Source organism: Halichoeres trimaculatus, unplaced genomic scaffold (genome assembly GCF_033239565.1).
Source record: "Halichoeres trimaculatus isolate MK-OKI-2021-1 unplaced genomic scaffold, fHalTri1.1 fHalTri1_scaffold_19, whole genome shotgun sequence".
Taxonomy (NCBI): domain Eukaryota; kingdom Metazoa; phylum Chordata; class Actinopteri; order Labriformes; family Labridae; genus Halichoeres; species Halichoeres trimaculatus.
This window is the reverse complement of record NW_027437197.1, coordinates 24,680,101-24,698,461: the sequence shown is the minus strand read 5'-3', so window position 1 is coordinate 24,698,461 and position 18,361 is coordinate 24,680,101. Positions and strand designations below refer to the sequence as shown.

Here is an 18,361-nt window from a genome sequence, read left to right as displayed (position 1 = left end):
CTTGGCAACTCGATAACCGGTATCATACAAACAATGACTGTTTTTCTTTTATTTTTAATAATTAAGCTGGAAAATATTTATTTTATTTTTAAAGTTGAATAGAGGAGAGCCTTTTCACTGTAATATTTAGCATTTGATTAAAGTATTATATGTTGGCTTACTTACCTCAACTTTATATATATATATATATATATATATATATATATATATATATATATATATATATATATATATATATATATATATATATATATATATATATATATATATATATATATATGTATATATATATATATATATATATATATATATATATATATATGTATATATATATATATATATATATATATATATATATATATATATATATATATATATATATATATATATATATATATATATATATACACATACAATTGTCTAATTTTAAAAAAAGGAAGCAACCACTTGACTTATGACATATTATCATATTATATCAAATGACGCAAAAAAAAAAAAAAAACCTTTCAGAACTTACACGCACAGAATCTGACGCTTATTCACCTAAAAGAATCTTTATCATTATTAATTTAATTATGTTGTTGTTTGTATTTTTCTTCACCTTTGATGTCAGAATTACCCCTGTGATACAGGGAACATCTTTAGCTTCAAAACCAGTCGCCAGAAAGTCAATTTAACCTAACTTGAACCATCTCCCAGATTGGAATACAAACAATAAGTCACAGTGAAATAATTGTCCTGTCTTGAGTACCCATGTACCTTGTAGCTGTTGACATTTTTCGAGAGGAATTCTGGGCAAAAAAATCTGCACTCTAAGAACATCAGCAGTTCTTTCAAAGTTTGGATGATTCAGCTGCAGGCATCCTGTTCTCCTCCCTATGACAGACTTGAGGAGAAGCCTTTGTTGGTGCCTAGTTTCTGATGTTCTCTGGGAAATATACTCTGCCACTGCTGGTGAAGCTGTTTTTGAGCTGTAGGGATGGCTGGTTGGCAAGGTCCTGTCATAAAAGAGTCGGGCTCAGTGTGTTTTTTTGAAACACTTCTCAGCTTGTATGAACATGGGCATTTGCCCTGTGCAATCATAACTCGTAAGTTTTCTTTTACAAAGTCTAAAGCTTTTATTTTGCTCATAATGTGTGCTGCAGAGGTGAAACAGTTGCACAACACTGCAAAGCCCCTGGCTCTTTTTCTGGCAGCGGCAGCTCCTGGTGTTTGTGCAGTTATGCACAGTGCACATAGCTGGCAGGAATCATGAGTGGGAAGCCCCGCTTTCCATAACAGTTGCTTGACGCCCACTGGTTTGAGGTTTTCCTGCATGTGGTGCCTTAATGAAGGAGGGATAGCGTGAACTTCCACCTAGATGGCCATTTCGATGATGATCCTGACTGACAGGTGAACTGAAAAGCCCAAAGAAACCTGTATGTTTGCAAGCACATTGCTGTAGTATGAGCTTAACCACGGAAACTGGAAAGATTGAATAGATTGGAAATGATCATAAAAGGGGTGATCTATTTTCTACTTTTCTTACTTTAGAGAATAAATGTATTATCATCATTATTATTATTATTATTATTATTATTATTATTATTATTATTATTATTATTATTATTATTATTATTATTATTATTACTATTATTATTATTATTATTATCATTATTATTATCAATATTAATATTATAACTCTTATTTATTCATTTATTTACTACTTTTTTAAACATCTGCACTATACAATGTTTAAGATGTAGAGAAAATAAAATGTCTTTGTTTAAGCTATCTTATAAATATGTATTTTTAATAAATATTTTTTGACAGCCATTTGGAGTAAATGTGATGGATTTTAATTACTTTTATGAGTTTTTTTTAGTGTACCTGAACACCATATAGAATATTAATTCAGTGGCTGCAGTCTGTCTACAAGCCACAAGGTGGAGCACTTATATCAGACTGGGTAAAATGCCCTGAACTATGAATTAGCAGACCTGAGCTCTGAGTTGAAATGAAAAAAATAAAATAAAATAAATCAACATTCACAGATATTCACCAGTTACCAATGAGTTGAGGCCTTTAATTCTCCTACCTTCATTCCCATAAACAAAAATGACACACATGACTCATGCCAGTAACTTCCCACACCACGTCCTCTCAGAAAAACTCAGCATCACGATTCATACATGGACGGTTTATTATTGATTATTAAGACAGTGAGAGACAAAGAAAGCAACAGTATACAAATACTGGTCATACTGTCAGTGATGTATGTAAGTATATTACACACAATGTATTATCTCTCTGGGATACAGTACACCCTCACACTTGACTCATCTGCAACATCTCCATCAACATTCTGCGTGCCCTCTTGGAGGCAGTAAAGGAATAGTTGTTCTATTTCAAGTACTGAGTGGGATTAATGTGATGAGGATTTCTCCACCAGTGGTTTTCACATTCATTAACCTAATGCTGGCTATGGCATGGAAGTGAGATGGGACAAGCTGTTAAATGGCTTCACAATATATAAATAATTAAATACAGAGAGAAACAAAAGGAACAGGTTGTGCAAAAAACATCACTGTAAGTGGCAGTGGTATCGAACTTTTATTCATAATACTTTTAGCTGTTAACTGTTACAGTGAAAGCTCAAACAAGCCAAAGATTTACTTTGGTCCATAAGTATATTCTTTCTTTTGGTCGTGACTTTATAAAGTGTTACAAATGGTGTGATTTGGTCCAAGATTTTGAAATATAATCTTCACAGTGGAGGAATTCTTAGCTCTCAATCCTAACATTTTAAAAGTGGTATGTCGTGAAATTTATGGAAGGCAGGCATTAACTCCTCATCAAATCAATATTGTAACCACTCCCTCACAGACAGCTTCGACAATCTACAAATTCATATTTCATTATTTTTCTAGGGGATGTTCAGCATGGCTCAATGCACAACTCCCACAATTCTTTTTTTTTTTTTAATAAACACTGCAAAAGTCAATCAGAGAAAAGTCTGTTCATAACATCAGGGGCACAGACAGTCACATCTTGGTTTTTTTTTTTTTTTTTTACACATATTATGTATTTCAGCTAGCAGTGTGGACTAGATAGAAAGGAGGTCATTAGATGGAAGAGACATAATGGTGAGCTGTTTCAAGACCCTTTAAATTGGGCTGGAAAGGTCAGTGATGGCCCATTTTCTAAAAACCAACATGTCAGTGTTCCTTCAAAACACCTCGGTTAACATCAAGAAAATCATCAGCTGTTTCTACCAATGGCAGGATTTGGATTTCACTGTGGAGCTCTGCTGCAGAGCTCAAAGCAGAGCAGGTGCCATGTAGGCTGTTAGCCTTGTGAAGTATCTGGAAATGGGCGTTGATCCTCTTTGAGTTTATTCTCCATATCCCACACAGAGTCAGGATTCAGTCATTATTCTCTGACTGTCTTCAGTTTCTCCCATCCAGTTACATGAGGCTGTGAATGGGTATGATCATCCCTGATTGAGCCAATCAGAGGTAATTACTGCACCTTACAAGTCTTTGGAAAGCTTTTTTGAAGTCTTCATTGAATATGGTGTAGATGAGAGGATTAATCAGGGAGTTCAGGTAGCCCAACCATGTCAGAAAGTCAGCCATCTCCACAGAGGTGCTGCAAGAGCCGCAGGTGTTAACGATCACCTCTTTGACAAAAAACGGCAGCCAACAGATGACAAAGGCTCCTATTATCAAACCTAACGTGGAGGCCGCTTTGCGCTCCCGTGAGCCTGAGATCCGTGGTCCTTGGTAAAATTGACTCCGACGTGACTCGCTGCGTGACTCTGGCCGGCGTGTCTTGCGCTTGAAGGCCTTCACGGACACCCGTGCCTTCTCGCGTGGGGTTTCCTCAGTTGAAGGTTCTGAATAAGACTTTTCCGGTGGGCTTACGGGCTCTGGACTTCGAGGACCCCCATCAATGTCACCATCTCCAGCAGGAAAGGTCGACGGAATCATGCTTCCATTGGTCATACATGAGTGGCGGCTAGCACGGCTGGCTTCCCTGCGCATGTAGAGGGTCTGAGCTGCCTTGTAGATTTTGTAGTAGAGGATGAGGATGAGCAGAAGAGGGATATAGAATGCTCCAAAGGTGGAGTACAAGGTGAAGGCCAAGTGATGGTGGATGATGATGCACTGGTCTTCCAGCTCACCAGCCTCAGTGTAGTGCCGCCACAGTAAAGGTGGAAGTGACACAAGGATGGACAGGAGCCAAACCACAGCCACCATCGCTCCAGCTCTCGCCCCTGTGCGCTTGCGGGAGTACTCCACTGCATCAGTAATAGCCCTGTAGCGATCGATTGCAATTGCAGCAAGATGCAGGATGGAGCAGGTGCAACAGGTGATATCCACACTCAACCAGATGGTGCACATCACTTTTCCCATGATCCAGGTCTCTATCTGGATATACATGATACTGAAGGGCATGACCAGCACAGCCACCAGCAGGTCAGTCACTGCTAACGAGCAGATGAGGTAGTTAGCCGGGTGGTGCAGCTTGCGGGTGACAGCGATGGCGGTGATCACCAGGCAGTTGAAGAACGTCGTAAGGATGGCCACGATAGAAAGGGTCACTGTGAGCAGGACTTTACTGGATGGGAGTTTAGTGGTCTCCAGTGAGTCATTACCACTAGTGTTTGTGGCAAACACCCCCTCTGTGTAATTGAGGAAATCCATTCTGCAAAGAAAATGGAAAGAGAGTTGTGGATTACACAGAACAGGAGCTTAGGAAAATTGGATTTTGTTTTTCATTCCAGAAGAAGAAAAACCATTTAGACTTAACATCTTTTGTTTAATCTTGTTTTAATTGGGCATAGATTTTATCGGTCCACATAATAGTGCTATAAAATTCACCTGATAAATTCTAGCCTTACTCTCATTGTTCCCCTCCAAACAGTCACAGTCAATTCTTTTTTTTTTTGTTCACTTTTAGGTTTGAACATGTCAAAACGGATGAAAAGAGTCATTCAAAGATAACTGGCTCTAACAACTGCATTCAGTGTCTTCAAACATTTCTACCTTAAGCTCTGAATACTTCATTTAAACTGTCCACAAAAGTTTGCAACACCTCTCTCAGGAAAAATCATCAGTCCTACCTTTCTAAAGTCTACGCTGTGGCATCCAGTTGGTTCAGTGTGCAGAGGATCGTCTGCTCTGATCCATCCTGCCGGCTAGCTCTCCCATCACATCACATTTGTCGCTCAGTGAACACCTGGGAGAAAGAGAGGAAGGGGAGAGACGCCTTGAGTAAAAGAGGAAGAGAGGGAGGGAAGATTGACGACGTAAAAAGGACTTACTTAAAAGCATCAAAGAGCAGCCAAGGACAAGGAGACAACAGAAGAAACCACTACGGAAAAAGGTGTTTTAAAGGGGGAATGTTTGCAGGTCTAACTTTGAATTCACTTAACTCATGTGAACCACATTCTCTGAGCATGTGGAGCTTTTATTTTCAGCTGATCAGACTGTTTTGCCAATGAGACATCTGCTCCTCCAATTACGCTCAGTCTACTGACCTAGATCTTTGGCTCTGCTTTCAGTGTGGTCTTGAAAGTTTCTCACTTGAACCTGACAGTCATGATGCAGTTTCAGACGCTTTCTAAACTTTTCATAATCAATGATGTGATCATATGTTTAAATACCATAAAAACAGGCAGCGCTATCAATACAAAGATGTGACTTCTTTGTTGAAGAGTTTGCATATTTGTCGACTTCCAATTAACACGCAGACACTGTGGGTGAGTTCAAATGCTCAGGTACGTCTGTCATTGCAGTTCCCCTTCACACTCTCCGCATTGCTCAGTATCCTGAAGACATGAGTGAGAACTGTTGCTATAGAAACACAAGAAGTACAGTACTTTTTCTTAATGTGGTGAGGGCAGCCAAACCCTGACTGTCAGGTTTCCTCTGAGACTGTATGATTCCCAGGAGGCCAGCCAGGGGGTAGGCGGGTGGGCAAGGCTGTATGTCAGCTGACGGAGATAAGAGATTCTGCTCACTTAACCCTAACACATGGCAAAGTGACTGCTAATAGAATTTACCAGGAATACTTCCAGGGCTGCTTCTCGGGGATAAAAAAGTGGATTATATGTCCCTGCTCTCTGATGAAGCACAGCAAGCTTTGACTTTTTCAATATATATGAGAAACTATGATGTGTCATTTTCATAATAACTACAACCCTGAGCATCTTATGTTGTATAAATGTAGGTGAAGGTAGAATGAGGAGTGCAGAGGCATATGATGAGTACTGCTTCAACACTTCATTCAAGGTGTGGGCAATGGCCATGGTTCACCTAAACTGAGTCACTTTTTGTGCTTGGTTTGAAGGTTTTACTGAAGACACATGAGTTAAAGCTTTCATTTTTGCGGTTTATAAATCACAGAGAAACCACATCTTGTGTTATTGGAGGGTCCTATCATGCAAACAGATTTTCACAGAAATTGATATTTATCCTATTAAGTGTGCCTCCATACATTGTTGTCATGTAATTTGTTGATTTTGTAATCTAAGCTAAACAAAAAGAATCATATGGGGTTACAATCTGTTGTCTTTAGCATAAATGGGTATGATTAATAATGTGTTAGCGTCAAAATCCCTGTTGAATAATTTACAGTGACGTTCATGTTCTGCAGCCACAATAAGGGGTTGGTCATTATTTTTCAGCAGGGCCTAATGCTTGTTGTGGATAAGTAGAGAGCCATGGTCTATAAATATAAAGCCTTTGCAGAAGAGCTAAAATCTGCAGTTCTTAGAGAGTCTGGGATTTGAGGCTGGCTGCAGAAAAACACACAATAATCACATGAACACCAATGCAAAAAAAAAAAAAAAAGCAGATTTTTACAGTAAAAGTAAAGTTTAAAGCCTGGTACGTAAAAAGGCTTCAGTCTGAATGGCTCATTTCTCTAGCCACACACACCTCACAAGGGTTATTTTTTCATAACTCTTTTTTTTTAAAGTTATTAAACTTACTAGTTGTGTCCATATAAGGGCATGACTGAGTGTACTACTCTGAGGATGATAGGCTTCAAAACTCAGCATCAGAAACAAATGGGTGACATCACAGAGACTACGCCTATATATAATATGGTCAATGGCAGGGGTCTTCAACATTTTTCAGACCAAGGACACCCTAACAAATAGAGAGACAAAGTGGTATTTAGTGTGAAGCTATTCTGGGAACCTGGCAGAGCCAGTATGAAACACGGAGCCACGTGATTGGCGGAGCAGCAATAGAGGTCTTCCTCTGTCTTGAGGAGCTAGGTGTGAACGGCGAGTGAACCTGTGTACAGTTTGAGAGAGCTGCTGTGTCACTGAATGTGTTTATTTCTGACTGGAAGATAAAATCTTTGGCCCCAGTGTTTCCATTGATGTGTGTTCAAAGACAATAACAAGAGGAAAAATTCAAATATCTGGAAATAATGACTTGAAAATACAAAACATTGCCTAATTAACCAAAAATGTCACAGACCCCTGGCAGTACATCCACGGACCCCCTTTTGAAGACTCTGCAATAGATCACAACACATTCCTTCACAAAAAAAGACATAAACTTAATCTTAAATAAAAGATCTGAAGATGAGTTGCAACTTGTGGACATAAATCCCATTGACCTCTTTTTTTCCAAATACTGACAGAACTTTGCCAGTTCTGGTTTTTCCTTCTTTAGCCTGTGTCCCCCAACCATAATACTGTTAGTTGTGTTGTTTTTTTATAAGGGAGACTCTTATTATTGAGGGGTATTACAGTATTAGAAATAATCTTTGGGTTATAGTATCCAGTTTATAAACTTATACTTAATTCAAACATTGATTAAAGATGCTATGAGGCGGATCTGTTTTAGTTGGGCTGCCTCGCCACCTTCTGGCCCCAAGTCTCACACACACTGATGTAAAGATGTGACTTTTAACCAGGCATGTGTTTGTTTTGGAGCTAATTTTCTTTAAGTCAACTTTTTACCGGATACAATGCGATGAGATCAGGTATTTATCAGTACAGTTACGTAGCACTGTTGTTTGAAGCGTGACAACAAGAAAAGTTGTACGTTTGTACCATACCTTAGTAGCCGAGCCGGCTATATGTAGCGCTGTTAGCAACCCTGTGCTACAATGAATCAGTAGGCTAACGTGTCAACAAGCAAACTGTCATTTCAAACAGTAGCTTGGTAGCGGTCCATATGTCTTCACGCACCTGCCCTGCACCTGCCTGCGCCGTGCACACAGGGCGTGACAGGCACACTTTGCAAGTTTCCTGCAGTGCCAAGAGAGGCGCAGTACAGGCGCAGAGGAGCGCCTCCCTCCGCGCAAATGGCAGAGAGGGAGGAGAAAAGCCGTGAGTGGGTTTAACACAGCGAGCGCTGTTTTCACCAATCAAATAAACGCCTCTCCTCGCCTTTAAATGCCCTGCGGCCGTTGTTTCTTTTTTCTTCATCTTTTCTCTCCCTCTTTTCTTTAAATTAAATGAAATGAGAGAACCAGATATATACTCAGTATCAGATGTTAAGGCTGTTTATTGTTTAATTGTAAGATGTGCATCAAACTTCCAGCTGCCGTCAGGTTAACTTTCCATTATGACAAACGGCTTTAATCTGACATCAGATGTGACGGGACAGTTTATATAGATATAAATGTATATGCTGGTTCAGACAGTTACATTAAATAGCAATTGCTGTGATTGTTTACTGCATCAAAATGTGCCTGACACTCTGGAAACCTGCCTCTGAGGCTTTGATGGCATGTGCGCACATGTGCGCCTGTCACCAAATTACAGCTGTGTGGGGTGCGCTGCGCCTTGCGCCGAGGATAGACCAGGTTGGAGCTGGCAAGCTTTCAGCGCACTTTTTTGGCATGAAATTGTCACTGCGCCAACATGAATCTGCTGACACCTCCCCCTGGTGCGCCGTCAACTCCCCCTGGCGCGCCGTCACACCTATCTCATCATGACCTATCAGACAGTCTACCAAATTGTCAAATTGGCAGCGCACGGAGGTGCGCAGCACGACATTAGCACTGCGCAGGCTGCGCCAGGCTTGCGTCCCCTGCGCTGCGCCTCGAAATTAGAGCCCCTTGTGTCCATGAATTCAACTGGAGGGGACTGCATCAGTCATTCATGGAACTTTTTTCATTACAATTCCTTTGTTATGAGCTTTTAAACAAGTGAGCCAACTGAAAAAGTCAAACGTATGATTGAAGGGTGCAGATCAAGTTTGTATTTTTCACTTGTTTGCTTTCTAATGCCCACTTTAACAGTTCAGGACCAGGTTTAGAAAATAAAAAATAACATTTCTGGCTGGTAAGCAAAGGCTTTAAAACCAATTTTTCAGGCTCTGTACAAGCAAATTACTTCCTGACGTGAAGTTTCGCCACACTCTTTAATAACTCTCTTGTCTGGGAGGAGACGGGTACAGTTCATTATGTTGCACCGGCTGCAAGATAATTCAAAACTACACACGTTTCTACAGCTATTCCAGAACAAATTGCCCTCTATTTGTTTTTCTCTACCTGCGATTTGAGTCTTTAGAGACAATAAAATTGCCTCCCTCTGTATACGATGCATTTCGACACTCTTTTTCCATTTAAATGAACTTGGAAGAAAACCTAGTGCTTAATATGCAGATTACATTTTGCAGATAGATGGATGATAATTACCGCTACGCTTCTCTTGTGCTCTGACGCTGCACTGATGTATCCTCAGCTATGCATTTGAATGGTACCTTTCAGTGTTTGTGCATGTAATTAAATGTGCGAACACTGCAGTGCATGCTTTCTAGTTTTGGAGTGCATGCATGCATGTAGGTACTTGGACTGACTGACAGCATGCATTAACAGTGTCAGCCTCTCATTATGTGCAACAAAGAAATCAACCGCTTTTGTCTTGAAATGTTCTAAAACAAACACTTTCTGTTCAAGGCCATCTGAAGATAAGCTCCAGTGAGCTGCTGCAGAGCTGCTCTCTGCTTTTCAGAACAAAACCCAGAGCCCTCACATGAATTCAGCTAACAGGGAAAACAGCTGCATTTACCCACTGATAGCCACATTGTTTTAAAAGTCACACGACGCTCTTTTAGAGTTCTGCTTCATATCCTTCATCATTAATTATCTGTTCGTTATGAAAAGGGTGAGACAAGATAAGAGGCAGAACTCTGCCGATCAGTGACTGGCTCTGAAAGCTGCAACATAAGCAAATAAATTAAAGCAAGAGAAAATATAAAAAGGTTGTGTGGAGAATATGGGCTACGAAAAGGTAGGGATTAATTTATGCCATCCACAGCGTGCCCTTCTTACTCATACTCTACACACTAGGGAACCAGCACATGGATGTAGTAAACATACACACACACCGAGGCAGCCTTGCACTGTGGAGTGTCGACCCTCTGACATCCAACCCCACTCCCTGCCTCTCTGCCTCTTACAAGAACAGCGAATCTGCATCTGTCATGTGGAGCACAATCTCTCAAACACAAACACTCTGGCCCGGGCAGGACTTCAAGCTGCCAAGTGTTGTTGTGAGGGAGGAGAGCTGCGAGAAAGCCGATAGTGTGACTGACAGCTCTGGAAAGATGCAAAATAGATGACTAACTGTCTCACCATGAGAGGGCACAGCAGCTCTCATTCATTTGCGGCTCTATTTGTCTGTTTATCTATTTGCATCTGCTGTATCCATCTAAAATTGCCTGTGGAGGTAAATGACAAAGTTAGACCGAGGAAACGCGGCTAAGAGTTCCATCTGAAGTGGCGAAATGCTGTTTTTGTTACCTCGTGAAATTAAAGTGGAAACAAATGTCATAGGTAGGTGGAAGCAAAGATGAATTGCACCACTCTGGGAAAGGAAAGGTACTTGCATTAAAACATGGTTAGGATACAAGGAAAACAGCAGTGCTGATACAGAATAGTTCAATGCAGGGCTGATCGGTATGAGAAAAAATCCTATCATGATCGTTTTCTTCATATCAGTCAATATTGATATTGATTTATTTTTTATTTTAATATTTTGTCAAGCTTAAAAACTCTGCTTCTTATAAGTGAATTGTGAAGATGTCAGCAGGGTATTTTTGACTTGGTTTATTTTGTTTTTTTTCTCAGAGGTTGAACATGACAGATGAACTGAACAACAGAAGCATCTGCTTTAGTTTATTAGTTGGCGTGTTGCAGGGTTATCTTCTGAGACTGTGTGAACATTTGCTAAAAGGAGGAGCAAACCACCCTCTTTGAATGAGGATCTAGCGCGTGCTGCCTGCTGTCACCATGGAGTGTCTGGTGAGCAGAGTGGCAGTAAATGAAAAATGAAGTTTGAAGCCATGGAGGTGGAGATATCAGACCTATGGGTCTCAGGCTGCGGCGCAGGCGGTAAGAGTTGTGTCCAATGTTGCGCCTGGCCTCCGCCATGACACTAGGGGCATCACTGCGCACACAAAGCAGCTGGTCAGTGCTGTGTTCGGGCTGACATAGATCGTACATGCCCTGGCAACAGTCTTGAGGTCATTCAGTGGCAGTAGTTCTTCAACCGAGCCGCCGGCGAATGAAGAGGGAGGTTCATCTCCTGTGCTCTCCGAAGAGCACAGGAGATGAACCTATTATGCATGATTGGAGGCCAGAGGTGGGAGAAAAAAAACTGAGAAACAATGTCTCGGGATTTTTTGTTTGACAATATCAAAATTGGGATTCTTTGTCAATAAATTGATTTTTCTTTTCAAATTCTTCATTTCAGTCTTTGTTCATAAACTGGATTGGAAAAAAGTTCCCACTTTTCTCCGGTAGAGGGTGAAATTTATCTCTCTGACTCATATCATAAGCATTTTATGGGAAAATATGGCTCCTGATATAGTCAGTAGGCATCGTCATCATCATTTAACTTTTTCACATAGTCTGGTGTTAAAAAGCAAACAAAAAATTGCGAAAATCAGAAATATCTAAGAATGGATATTTAAAACAATTCAGCATCCCCAAAATCGTATAGAAATTACATTGTGAGAATAGCATATCCCCCCAGTCCTAGTGGAGACCAGTGCAGCTGGTGAAAACACAAAGCCTGATTAAAAAAAACCAAAGCTCAGAAATAGTGTTGCTGGATAGACAATATGTCTCCACTTTTTTTATTTCTGACAGCCCAACTGTGATACACACTGTGGGTAATGCTGTGCAAGTTTGCACCTCCCTTTTAAACATGCTAAATATAGATGCAAAAACAGCGACTGCTAACTGTTTCAGGTTTGGTAAATCACTCTGCAAGTGCTAAATGATTATATTTGTATCTCTTCATCCCAGATATGATTGTCTAACCAAATGTCTGTCAAAACATGAACAAACCACATCCCAAAGGTGCTCTATTGGATTGAGATCTAGGGACTGTGGAGGCCATTTGAGCACAGTCAACTAGGGGTGCACAGACCACAATTTTCTGGCCGATCACCGATCTTTAAAAAGCCTGACCTGCTGATACAGATTTGGGCTGATACCCATTTTTATTTTTATGACTGACAGAATATACGTTTGAAGTTCCAATCTTGTTTTCTTGAAAATCAGTGAACAATACCTGTGGAACAATAAAATCTTTATGTTTAAATAAAGTCTAGAGTTTTAGGTCTCAGAGAAAAAGCAACAAAAACTGGCAGTCAGACCTTACCAGAGGTATATAAGATCAGTTCCATATGTAAGGATGGGCCAATCACCATCCCTGATCACCGATCCCCAAAAATTAAGAAAATCAGCACCGATCAATTAGTGCATGTCTACAGTGAACTCATTGTCATGTTGAAGAAACCAGTCTGAAATGATTCCAGCTTTATGACATGGAGCGTTATCCTGCTGGAAGTAGCCATCAGAAGATGGGTACACTGTGCTCATAAAGGGATGGACATGGTCAGCAACAATACTCAGGTAGGCTGTGGACTTTAAACCATGCTCAGTTGGTACTAAGGGGCCCAAAGTGAGCCAAGAAAATATCCCCCACACCATTACACCAGCAGCAGCAGCCTGAACCGTTGATAAAAGGCAGGATGGATCCATGCTTTCATGTTGTTGACGCCAAATTCTGACCCTACCATCTGAATGTGGAGCAGAAATCCAGACTCATCAGACCAGGCAACGTTTTTCCAATCTTCTATTGTCCAATGAGCTCCAACCAGTCTGTCCATTCTCCTCTGACCTCTGGCATCCTCAAAGCATTTTTGCACACAGAACTGCCGCTCGCTGGATATTTTCTCTTTTTGGGACCATTCTCTGTAGACCCTAGAGATGGTTGTGGGTTAAAATCCCAGTAGATCAGCAGTTTCTGAAATACTCAGACCAACAACCATGCCATGTTCAAAGTCACTAAGATCTCCTTTCTTCCCTATTCTGATGCTCGGTTTGAACTGCAGCAGATCGTCTTGACCATGTCTACATGCCTAAATGCATTGAGTTGCTGCCATGTGATTGGCTGATTGGAAATTTGCTTTAACGAGCAGTTGGACAGGTGTGCCTAATTAAGTTGACGGTGAGTGTATATCTATATCACTTCATGGCCCAGGCCTAATCTAAATGTATATTTCAATTTAAAGCTGTAAGTATTCCAATGTCTGCCTTGGTTTAATACTAAAGTCTGTCTAATTTTGGGTGGCTCATACTGCCTGACTTGCATTTCACATGGGTGATATCACCCCCATCGCCCTGAGTGGGCTAAACTGCCGTCATGTCCACTCTGCAGCAGTCACTGTTCTCACTCATTGACCTGTGTCCTCATTTCAAGCTTGACTGAATCACTTCATGCGTGTCACAGCTGGGGTTTCACTGCATGATCAGACACACGCCATGGCACCGTCAGGTCTCTCTACCTGCATCATGCAGATAGCAGCATTAGCTCTCAAGATGCCCCCCTAAGGACAGGATTTGATGGAACTGATTCAAGCCACAACCTCATCCACAGAGGGCAAAGCCAGGGCATCTTTTCTGTGTTTGCTTGTTTTATTTATTTCTGGTCGATAAGATAATCCACTGGTGCTGCAAAGTAGGGCAATCCAGTGTAAGTCAACCCACAGAATACTCAATGTAGTCTCTGTGACTTCACCCATCTGTTTCTGAAAATGAGTTTTGACGTCTTTAGGAAATACTGAACTCCACCAAACTTTGGGTGAGGAAGTGTGAGGAAAAGAGGTGGAGGTTGGGGTGGGCTTTAAAGGTAGAGTCTGCGGGAATTTCACAAAAAAATTAACTGTCAACTTTTGCAGAAATAATCCTTCTCAATCGTCGCTTCTGGGCCTCTATTCATGTGTGTCAGGGTGTGTGTCTACCTCAACCCCCTCCTCTGCCTGTATGTTGATGTTTGGTCCTTTCTGGAAGTTTCTGGATGGAAAGCGAGCGTGGTGACATGAGTCAATCACTCTCTGTTCTGTCAGGTTGCCCCCTGAAGTCCGGGAGGCGCTACAGAGTTCCTCTGGCCAAAGGTCTTTTAAAAAAAAATATTTAATACCAAACATCATCTCCATCCTAAATCCAACTAAGTGACCAACCCACAAAAATGACCTAAACTGTTTTAATACTATGTTTTACTTAAACTAGATCCAGTTTTACTTCCACTTTTACATTGTGTCAAATGTATGTTTTTTTTTTTTATTTTTTTTTTATGTATGCCAATGTTTGTATTTTAGTGCTGTCTATCTTTTGTGCTGGTAAGCCAAAGTCAATTTTTCAAGAATTTTTCTATTCTTTTCTTATTCTAAACAAGGGTGAAGCTTGGCTCAGCTTTCACGAACAGCGACGCGAGTCGGTATGTGTCAAATACCTGTGATTAGCTTGTGCTTACATGCCAAGTTAGGTGCACGACTCTCGAGTCTCTACCACGCAAAAACAGAATGCTACAGGTGGTTAATGGGCTAGTGAGTGTGTTTAAGTAGCTTCTGTCAAAGGCTGTGTGTGTGCGCTGCTGCTGGCACTGATCCGATGAGGAGGAGCCCAGTTTGAATGTTGTGTTACTGACAAGTCGCGAAAAGTCCTGCAGACCAGTTCAGTTACAGCCACAGGGTGTGGGGCTGTCACTTAGGTCAGCTGTGGCTCTGATTGTGATGGTTCATAATCCTATCCCAAAACCGGAAATATTTGTTTTTTTCCTAAGGTGGAGTGGAGTGGAGGGGGATTAATTAAACTGAACTTATACACAACTTAGAAGTGTTTAAGTAGTAACAGAAAGGAAACATAAATAAGGAAAAGATACTAAATAAAACAGAATAAATTGAGTGAGAAGTGGGAAGCTGAGAACAGACTCAGTTAGCCATGTAAAAATGTCTGAAAAATGTCAATGGTAACAGTGTGGTCATGGATTTCCTGACGCAGCAACGTCTGAAACTGCATTCCTGGAACTCCATCGGACTCCTAGCTGGTCCTGTTAGCTCCCCCATCTTATTTAATGAGAGAGGGGAGACTTGAAAAGTCTCTGTTGTCTTGCACCAGCTCTCATACCCCATCCTTTTTTTAATTTTATTTTTCTTATCGCCTCCTCTGCATCCCTGTGTGTCTTAAATAACCAGAGTTCTGCATGAGTCTCCAGCAGCTTGGTTGTGAGCCAGCAGAGCTCCAGTGCTAACAGCTGAGCATGGGTGCAAACTTAGCATTTCAACAACAGCAGCAGGAGCAGCAAATTACTGAAAATCAGCCCACAACTCAAACAAATCCAAGAAAATTATTATTATTATTATTATTATTATTATTATTATTATTATTATTGTTATTATTATTATTATTATTATTATTATTATTATTATTATTATTATTATTATTATTATTAAAACAACAACAACAATAATAATAATAATAATAATAATAATAATAATAATAATAATAATAATAATAATAAATTAACAAATTTATTCAAATGGAAAGAATAAACAGGTAATAGGCTGCATGCATGGTTGCCACATATGCTAACCAATATCTATGAAAATTTTGACTTACAGGAAAACTAACTGTTCATTGTGTATTGTTAGAAAAATGAGCTACTCAGAATAAAAAAAATAAAGCCAAGCTGGAACCTTTTTTAATTTTTGCTCTTTTTTTGTTATAAGTGTGTATAGTTTTCAGTACTTTTGGGGCCATCCTCAAGCAGACGCTCGATGAACTCAAATGTTAGCAATTCACATCAGCATTTTTTTTTTACACAACCAGAGGTTGCTAGCTCTCAAACAGTCCGCAAAAATCCACTGTATAGACTTTTAAGTTTTAGATATCATATTGATGAAAAACCTAATATCCAAAGATATTTTGGAAAAAGATAAATAAAATAACTTTCAACTTTTACATCCATTGAAAACTACATTTGCTCAGTGCTGTATTCACATAATTAACGAAATCATGCTATTCCGTAATGAGCACACATTAGCTCCTAACTTGTGAGTTGATGAAGAAGCACGTTGATCTCTGTGTTTTAAACAGAGAGTTTAGTGTTGTTTGTTGATCAGTCAGACATGAGACCTGTTGTTGCTTGCCTAAATCCCCTGTTACAGAGCAACCTGTAGCATATAACTTCTACTGTCTGCTGTAATCTCTCCAGGAAAAGGCCAGCATTGATTTTGGTGCCTGTGAGCTTGCAGAGAAATGAATAAATGTACAATGAACACTGAATGAATTAACACGCTGGGTATGACAAACTTAGAATAGCACTGAGTGCAAAATTATTAACACAATAAGACTCTAATTTCACTGAAACCAAACGTTTGAGCCCGGCCTTTCTTAAACAGCCAGTTAAAGCCATACAGCACATAGAGAGCTGGATTATCTGTGCCATATTTCAGCGAAAAAAGTTCCACTGGCAATTTACACATGGCTGAGAGGCTGAGCTCAGCAACTGCAAATTGGGTTGTTGTCACTCAAAGTGTCCGTGCCTCATTATATTTAGACTCACTGTGATTCAAAAGGGCGAGTTAATAAAAGAGCTCCACTCCCACACTGTTGTCAGGAAAAATACCTAAACTATGATTTTTGTTCTAGGTTATAAAAATGTTTTATAGCTTTTGTGTTTGCTCTTCTGCAGTGCCTGCTTAGTATAGTGGACGACAAGGCTGAACCATTTGAGACAACCCAAATAGCCTTCATTCTTCATTTGCTTCAAATTCAGAAATGATTAAAATGCAACCCATGCAAAATCTGAAACCAATGCTAAAGCTGAAAAGTGCTCCAAAACAAAAAAAAAAAAAAAAAGAGAGAGAGAGAGAAAGGATAATGGAAGAATGGAAACTACATTAGACCATGCTGGTCCAAACACGGATAACACATGCAAAAGAAAAGCTCTATCAATGTATCTCCCTGGGTGCAAAGTGAAAACACCAGGATCCTAGGTGGCGCTTAGTAAAACAGTTACCATAACATCAAATAAAAGTGAGGAAGATGGGGTAATAAACCTTTTCTCAAACCATATACCAAAGAATATAGGCAGAGAAAAACACATTGGTGTTGCAAAACCTTGAGAGCCATCAGGAATAAGAGAAATAATAAGAAATTCTTAGCTGGAGTGCTAAGAATTGCAGTTTGTCCAAGCTACGACCTCTGGTCATGAAAACATGAGACAATGCAGTTTCTCAAGTGTCCACTTGAGGCTGGCTCAGGAGTACCTACAGTCATATGCACACCAAGTAAAAAAAGCCACAGCAGAAATTAACATATTTACAGTCTGGGCCTGTACGCATGTTCAGCCATTAGCAAGGAAAACAGATTGTTTGTACTAGCGGCAAAAAAAATAACCAAAGAGCGGTATGCTGTTTTTATTAAAACGTAAATTGTACTCTTTGTGCCAGCTTGTTAGCAGCTGGAGCTGCTACGTGAGACTACGACAGGCTGTAAGTGTGAGTGACAGGGGGAGAAGCTCCACAGCTGTAGCTGTAGCTGCTTACTGGTGAGAAGAGAGGGAATCTGTACACACAACGCTCGTCGTTTTTAAGAAAGGTAAAGGAGACAAAGCCTCCGGATCAGTCCAGAACAACTGACTGTAAAACTGGGAAGATACTCCAGTGGAGGGTTATACTTCAAGATCGCTGACTGGCTCATTTCACCGTCAATCAAAAAAGGATTTGGCCTCAAACAGATCATCCAATCATCATGCAGAAGCCTAGCGTCCAGGCCAGCCCACTGCCTTGTAGACCCCCAGAGACGCTGAGCGTCTGATGGGCGGGACAAAGCCCAGCGTTTACCCAATGACCGTCCAGTTTCCACAGTGGAACAACCCACTCTACGCTTCCCTGCTGAAGTCAGAAGACGCCCAGCGTCCAACTATGTAGACGCCCCGAGACGCTGCAGGGATGAATGAGAAGGAGGTGGAGCCAGTTACCTGTGATAGGTAGCTGATTCTGAACAAAAGATGAAGGAATTCTAGCGCAGATTTTGTCAATGAAAT

At 40.4% G+C, this 18,361-nt stretch overlaps 1 protein-coding gene across 1 annotated transcript in view; it reads right to left on the bottom strand.

Moving 5' to 3' along the window:
• Window positions 1-2,148: 2,148 nt before the first annotated feature.
• htr1fa (5-hydroxytryptamine (serotonin) receptor 1Fa) overlaps window positions 2,149-18,361 on the bottom strand; it is a 54,336-nt gene continuing 38,123 nt past the window's right edge. The window contains exons 2-3 of the mRNA XM_074694869.1: window positions 5,108-5,223; window positions 2,149-4,689 (exon numbers count right to left, since the gene is read on the bottom strand). Of these exons, the coding sequence (XP_074550970.1) occupies window positions 3,492-4,688 (1,197 nt within the window). The 5' untranslated portion in view covers window position 4,689; window positions 5,108-5,223 and the 3' untranslated portion in view covers window positions 2,149-3,491. The remainder of the gene's footprint in view (window positions 4,690-5,107; window positions 5,224-18,361) is intronic.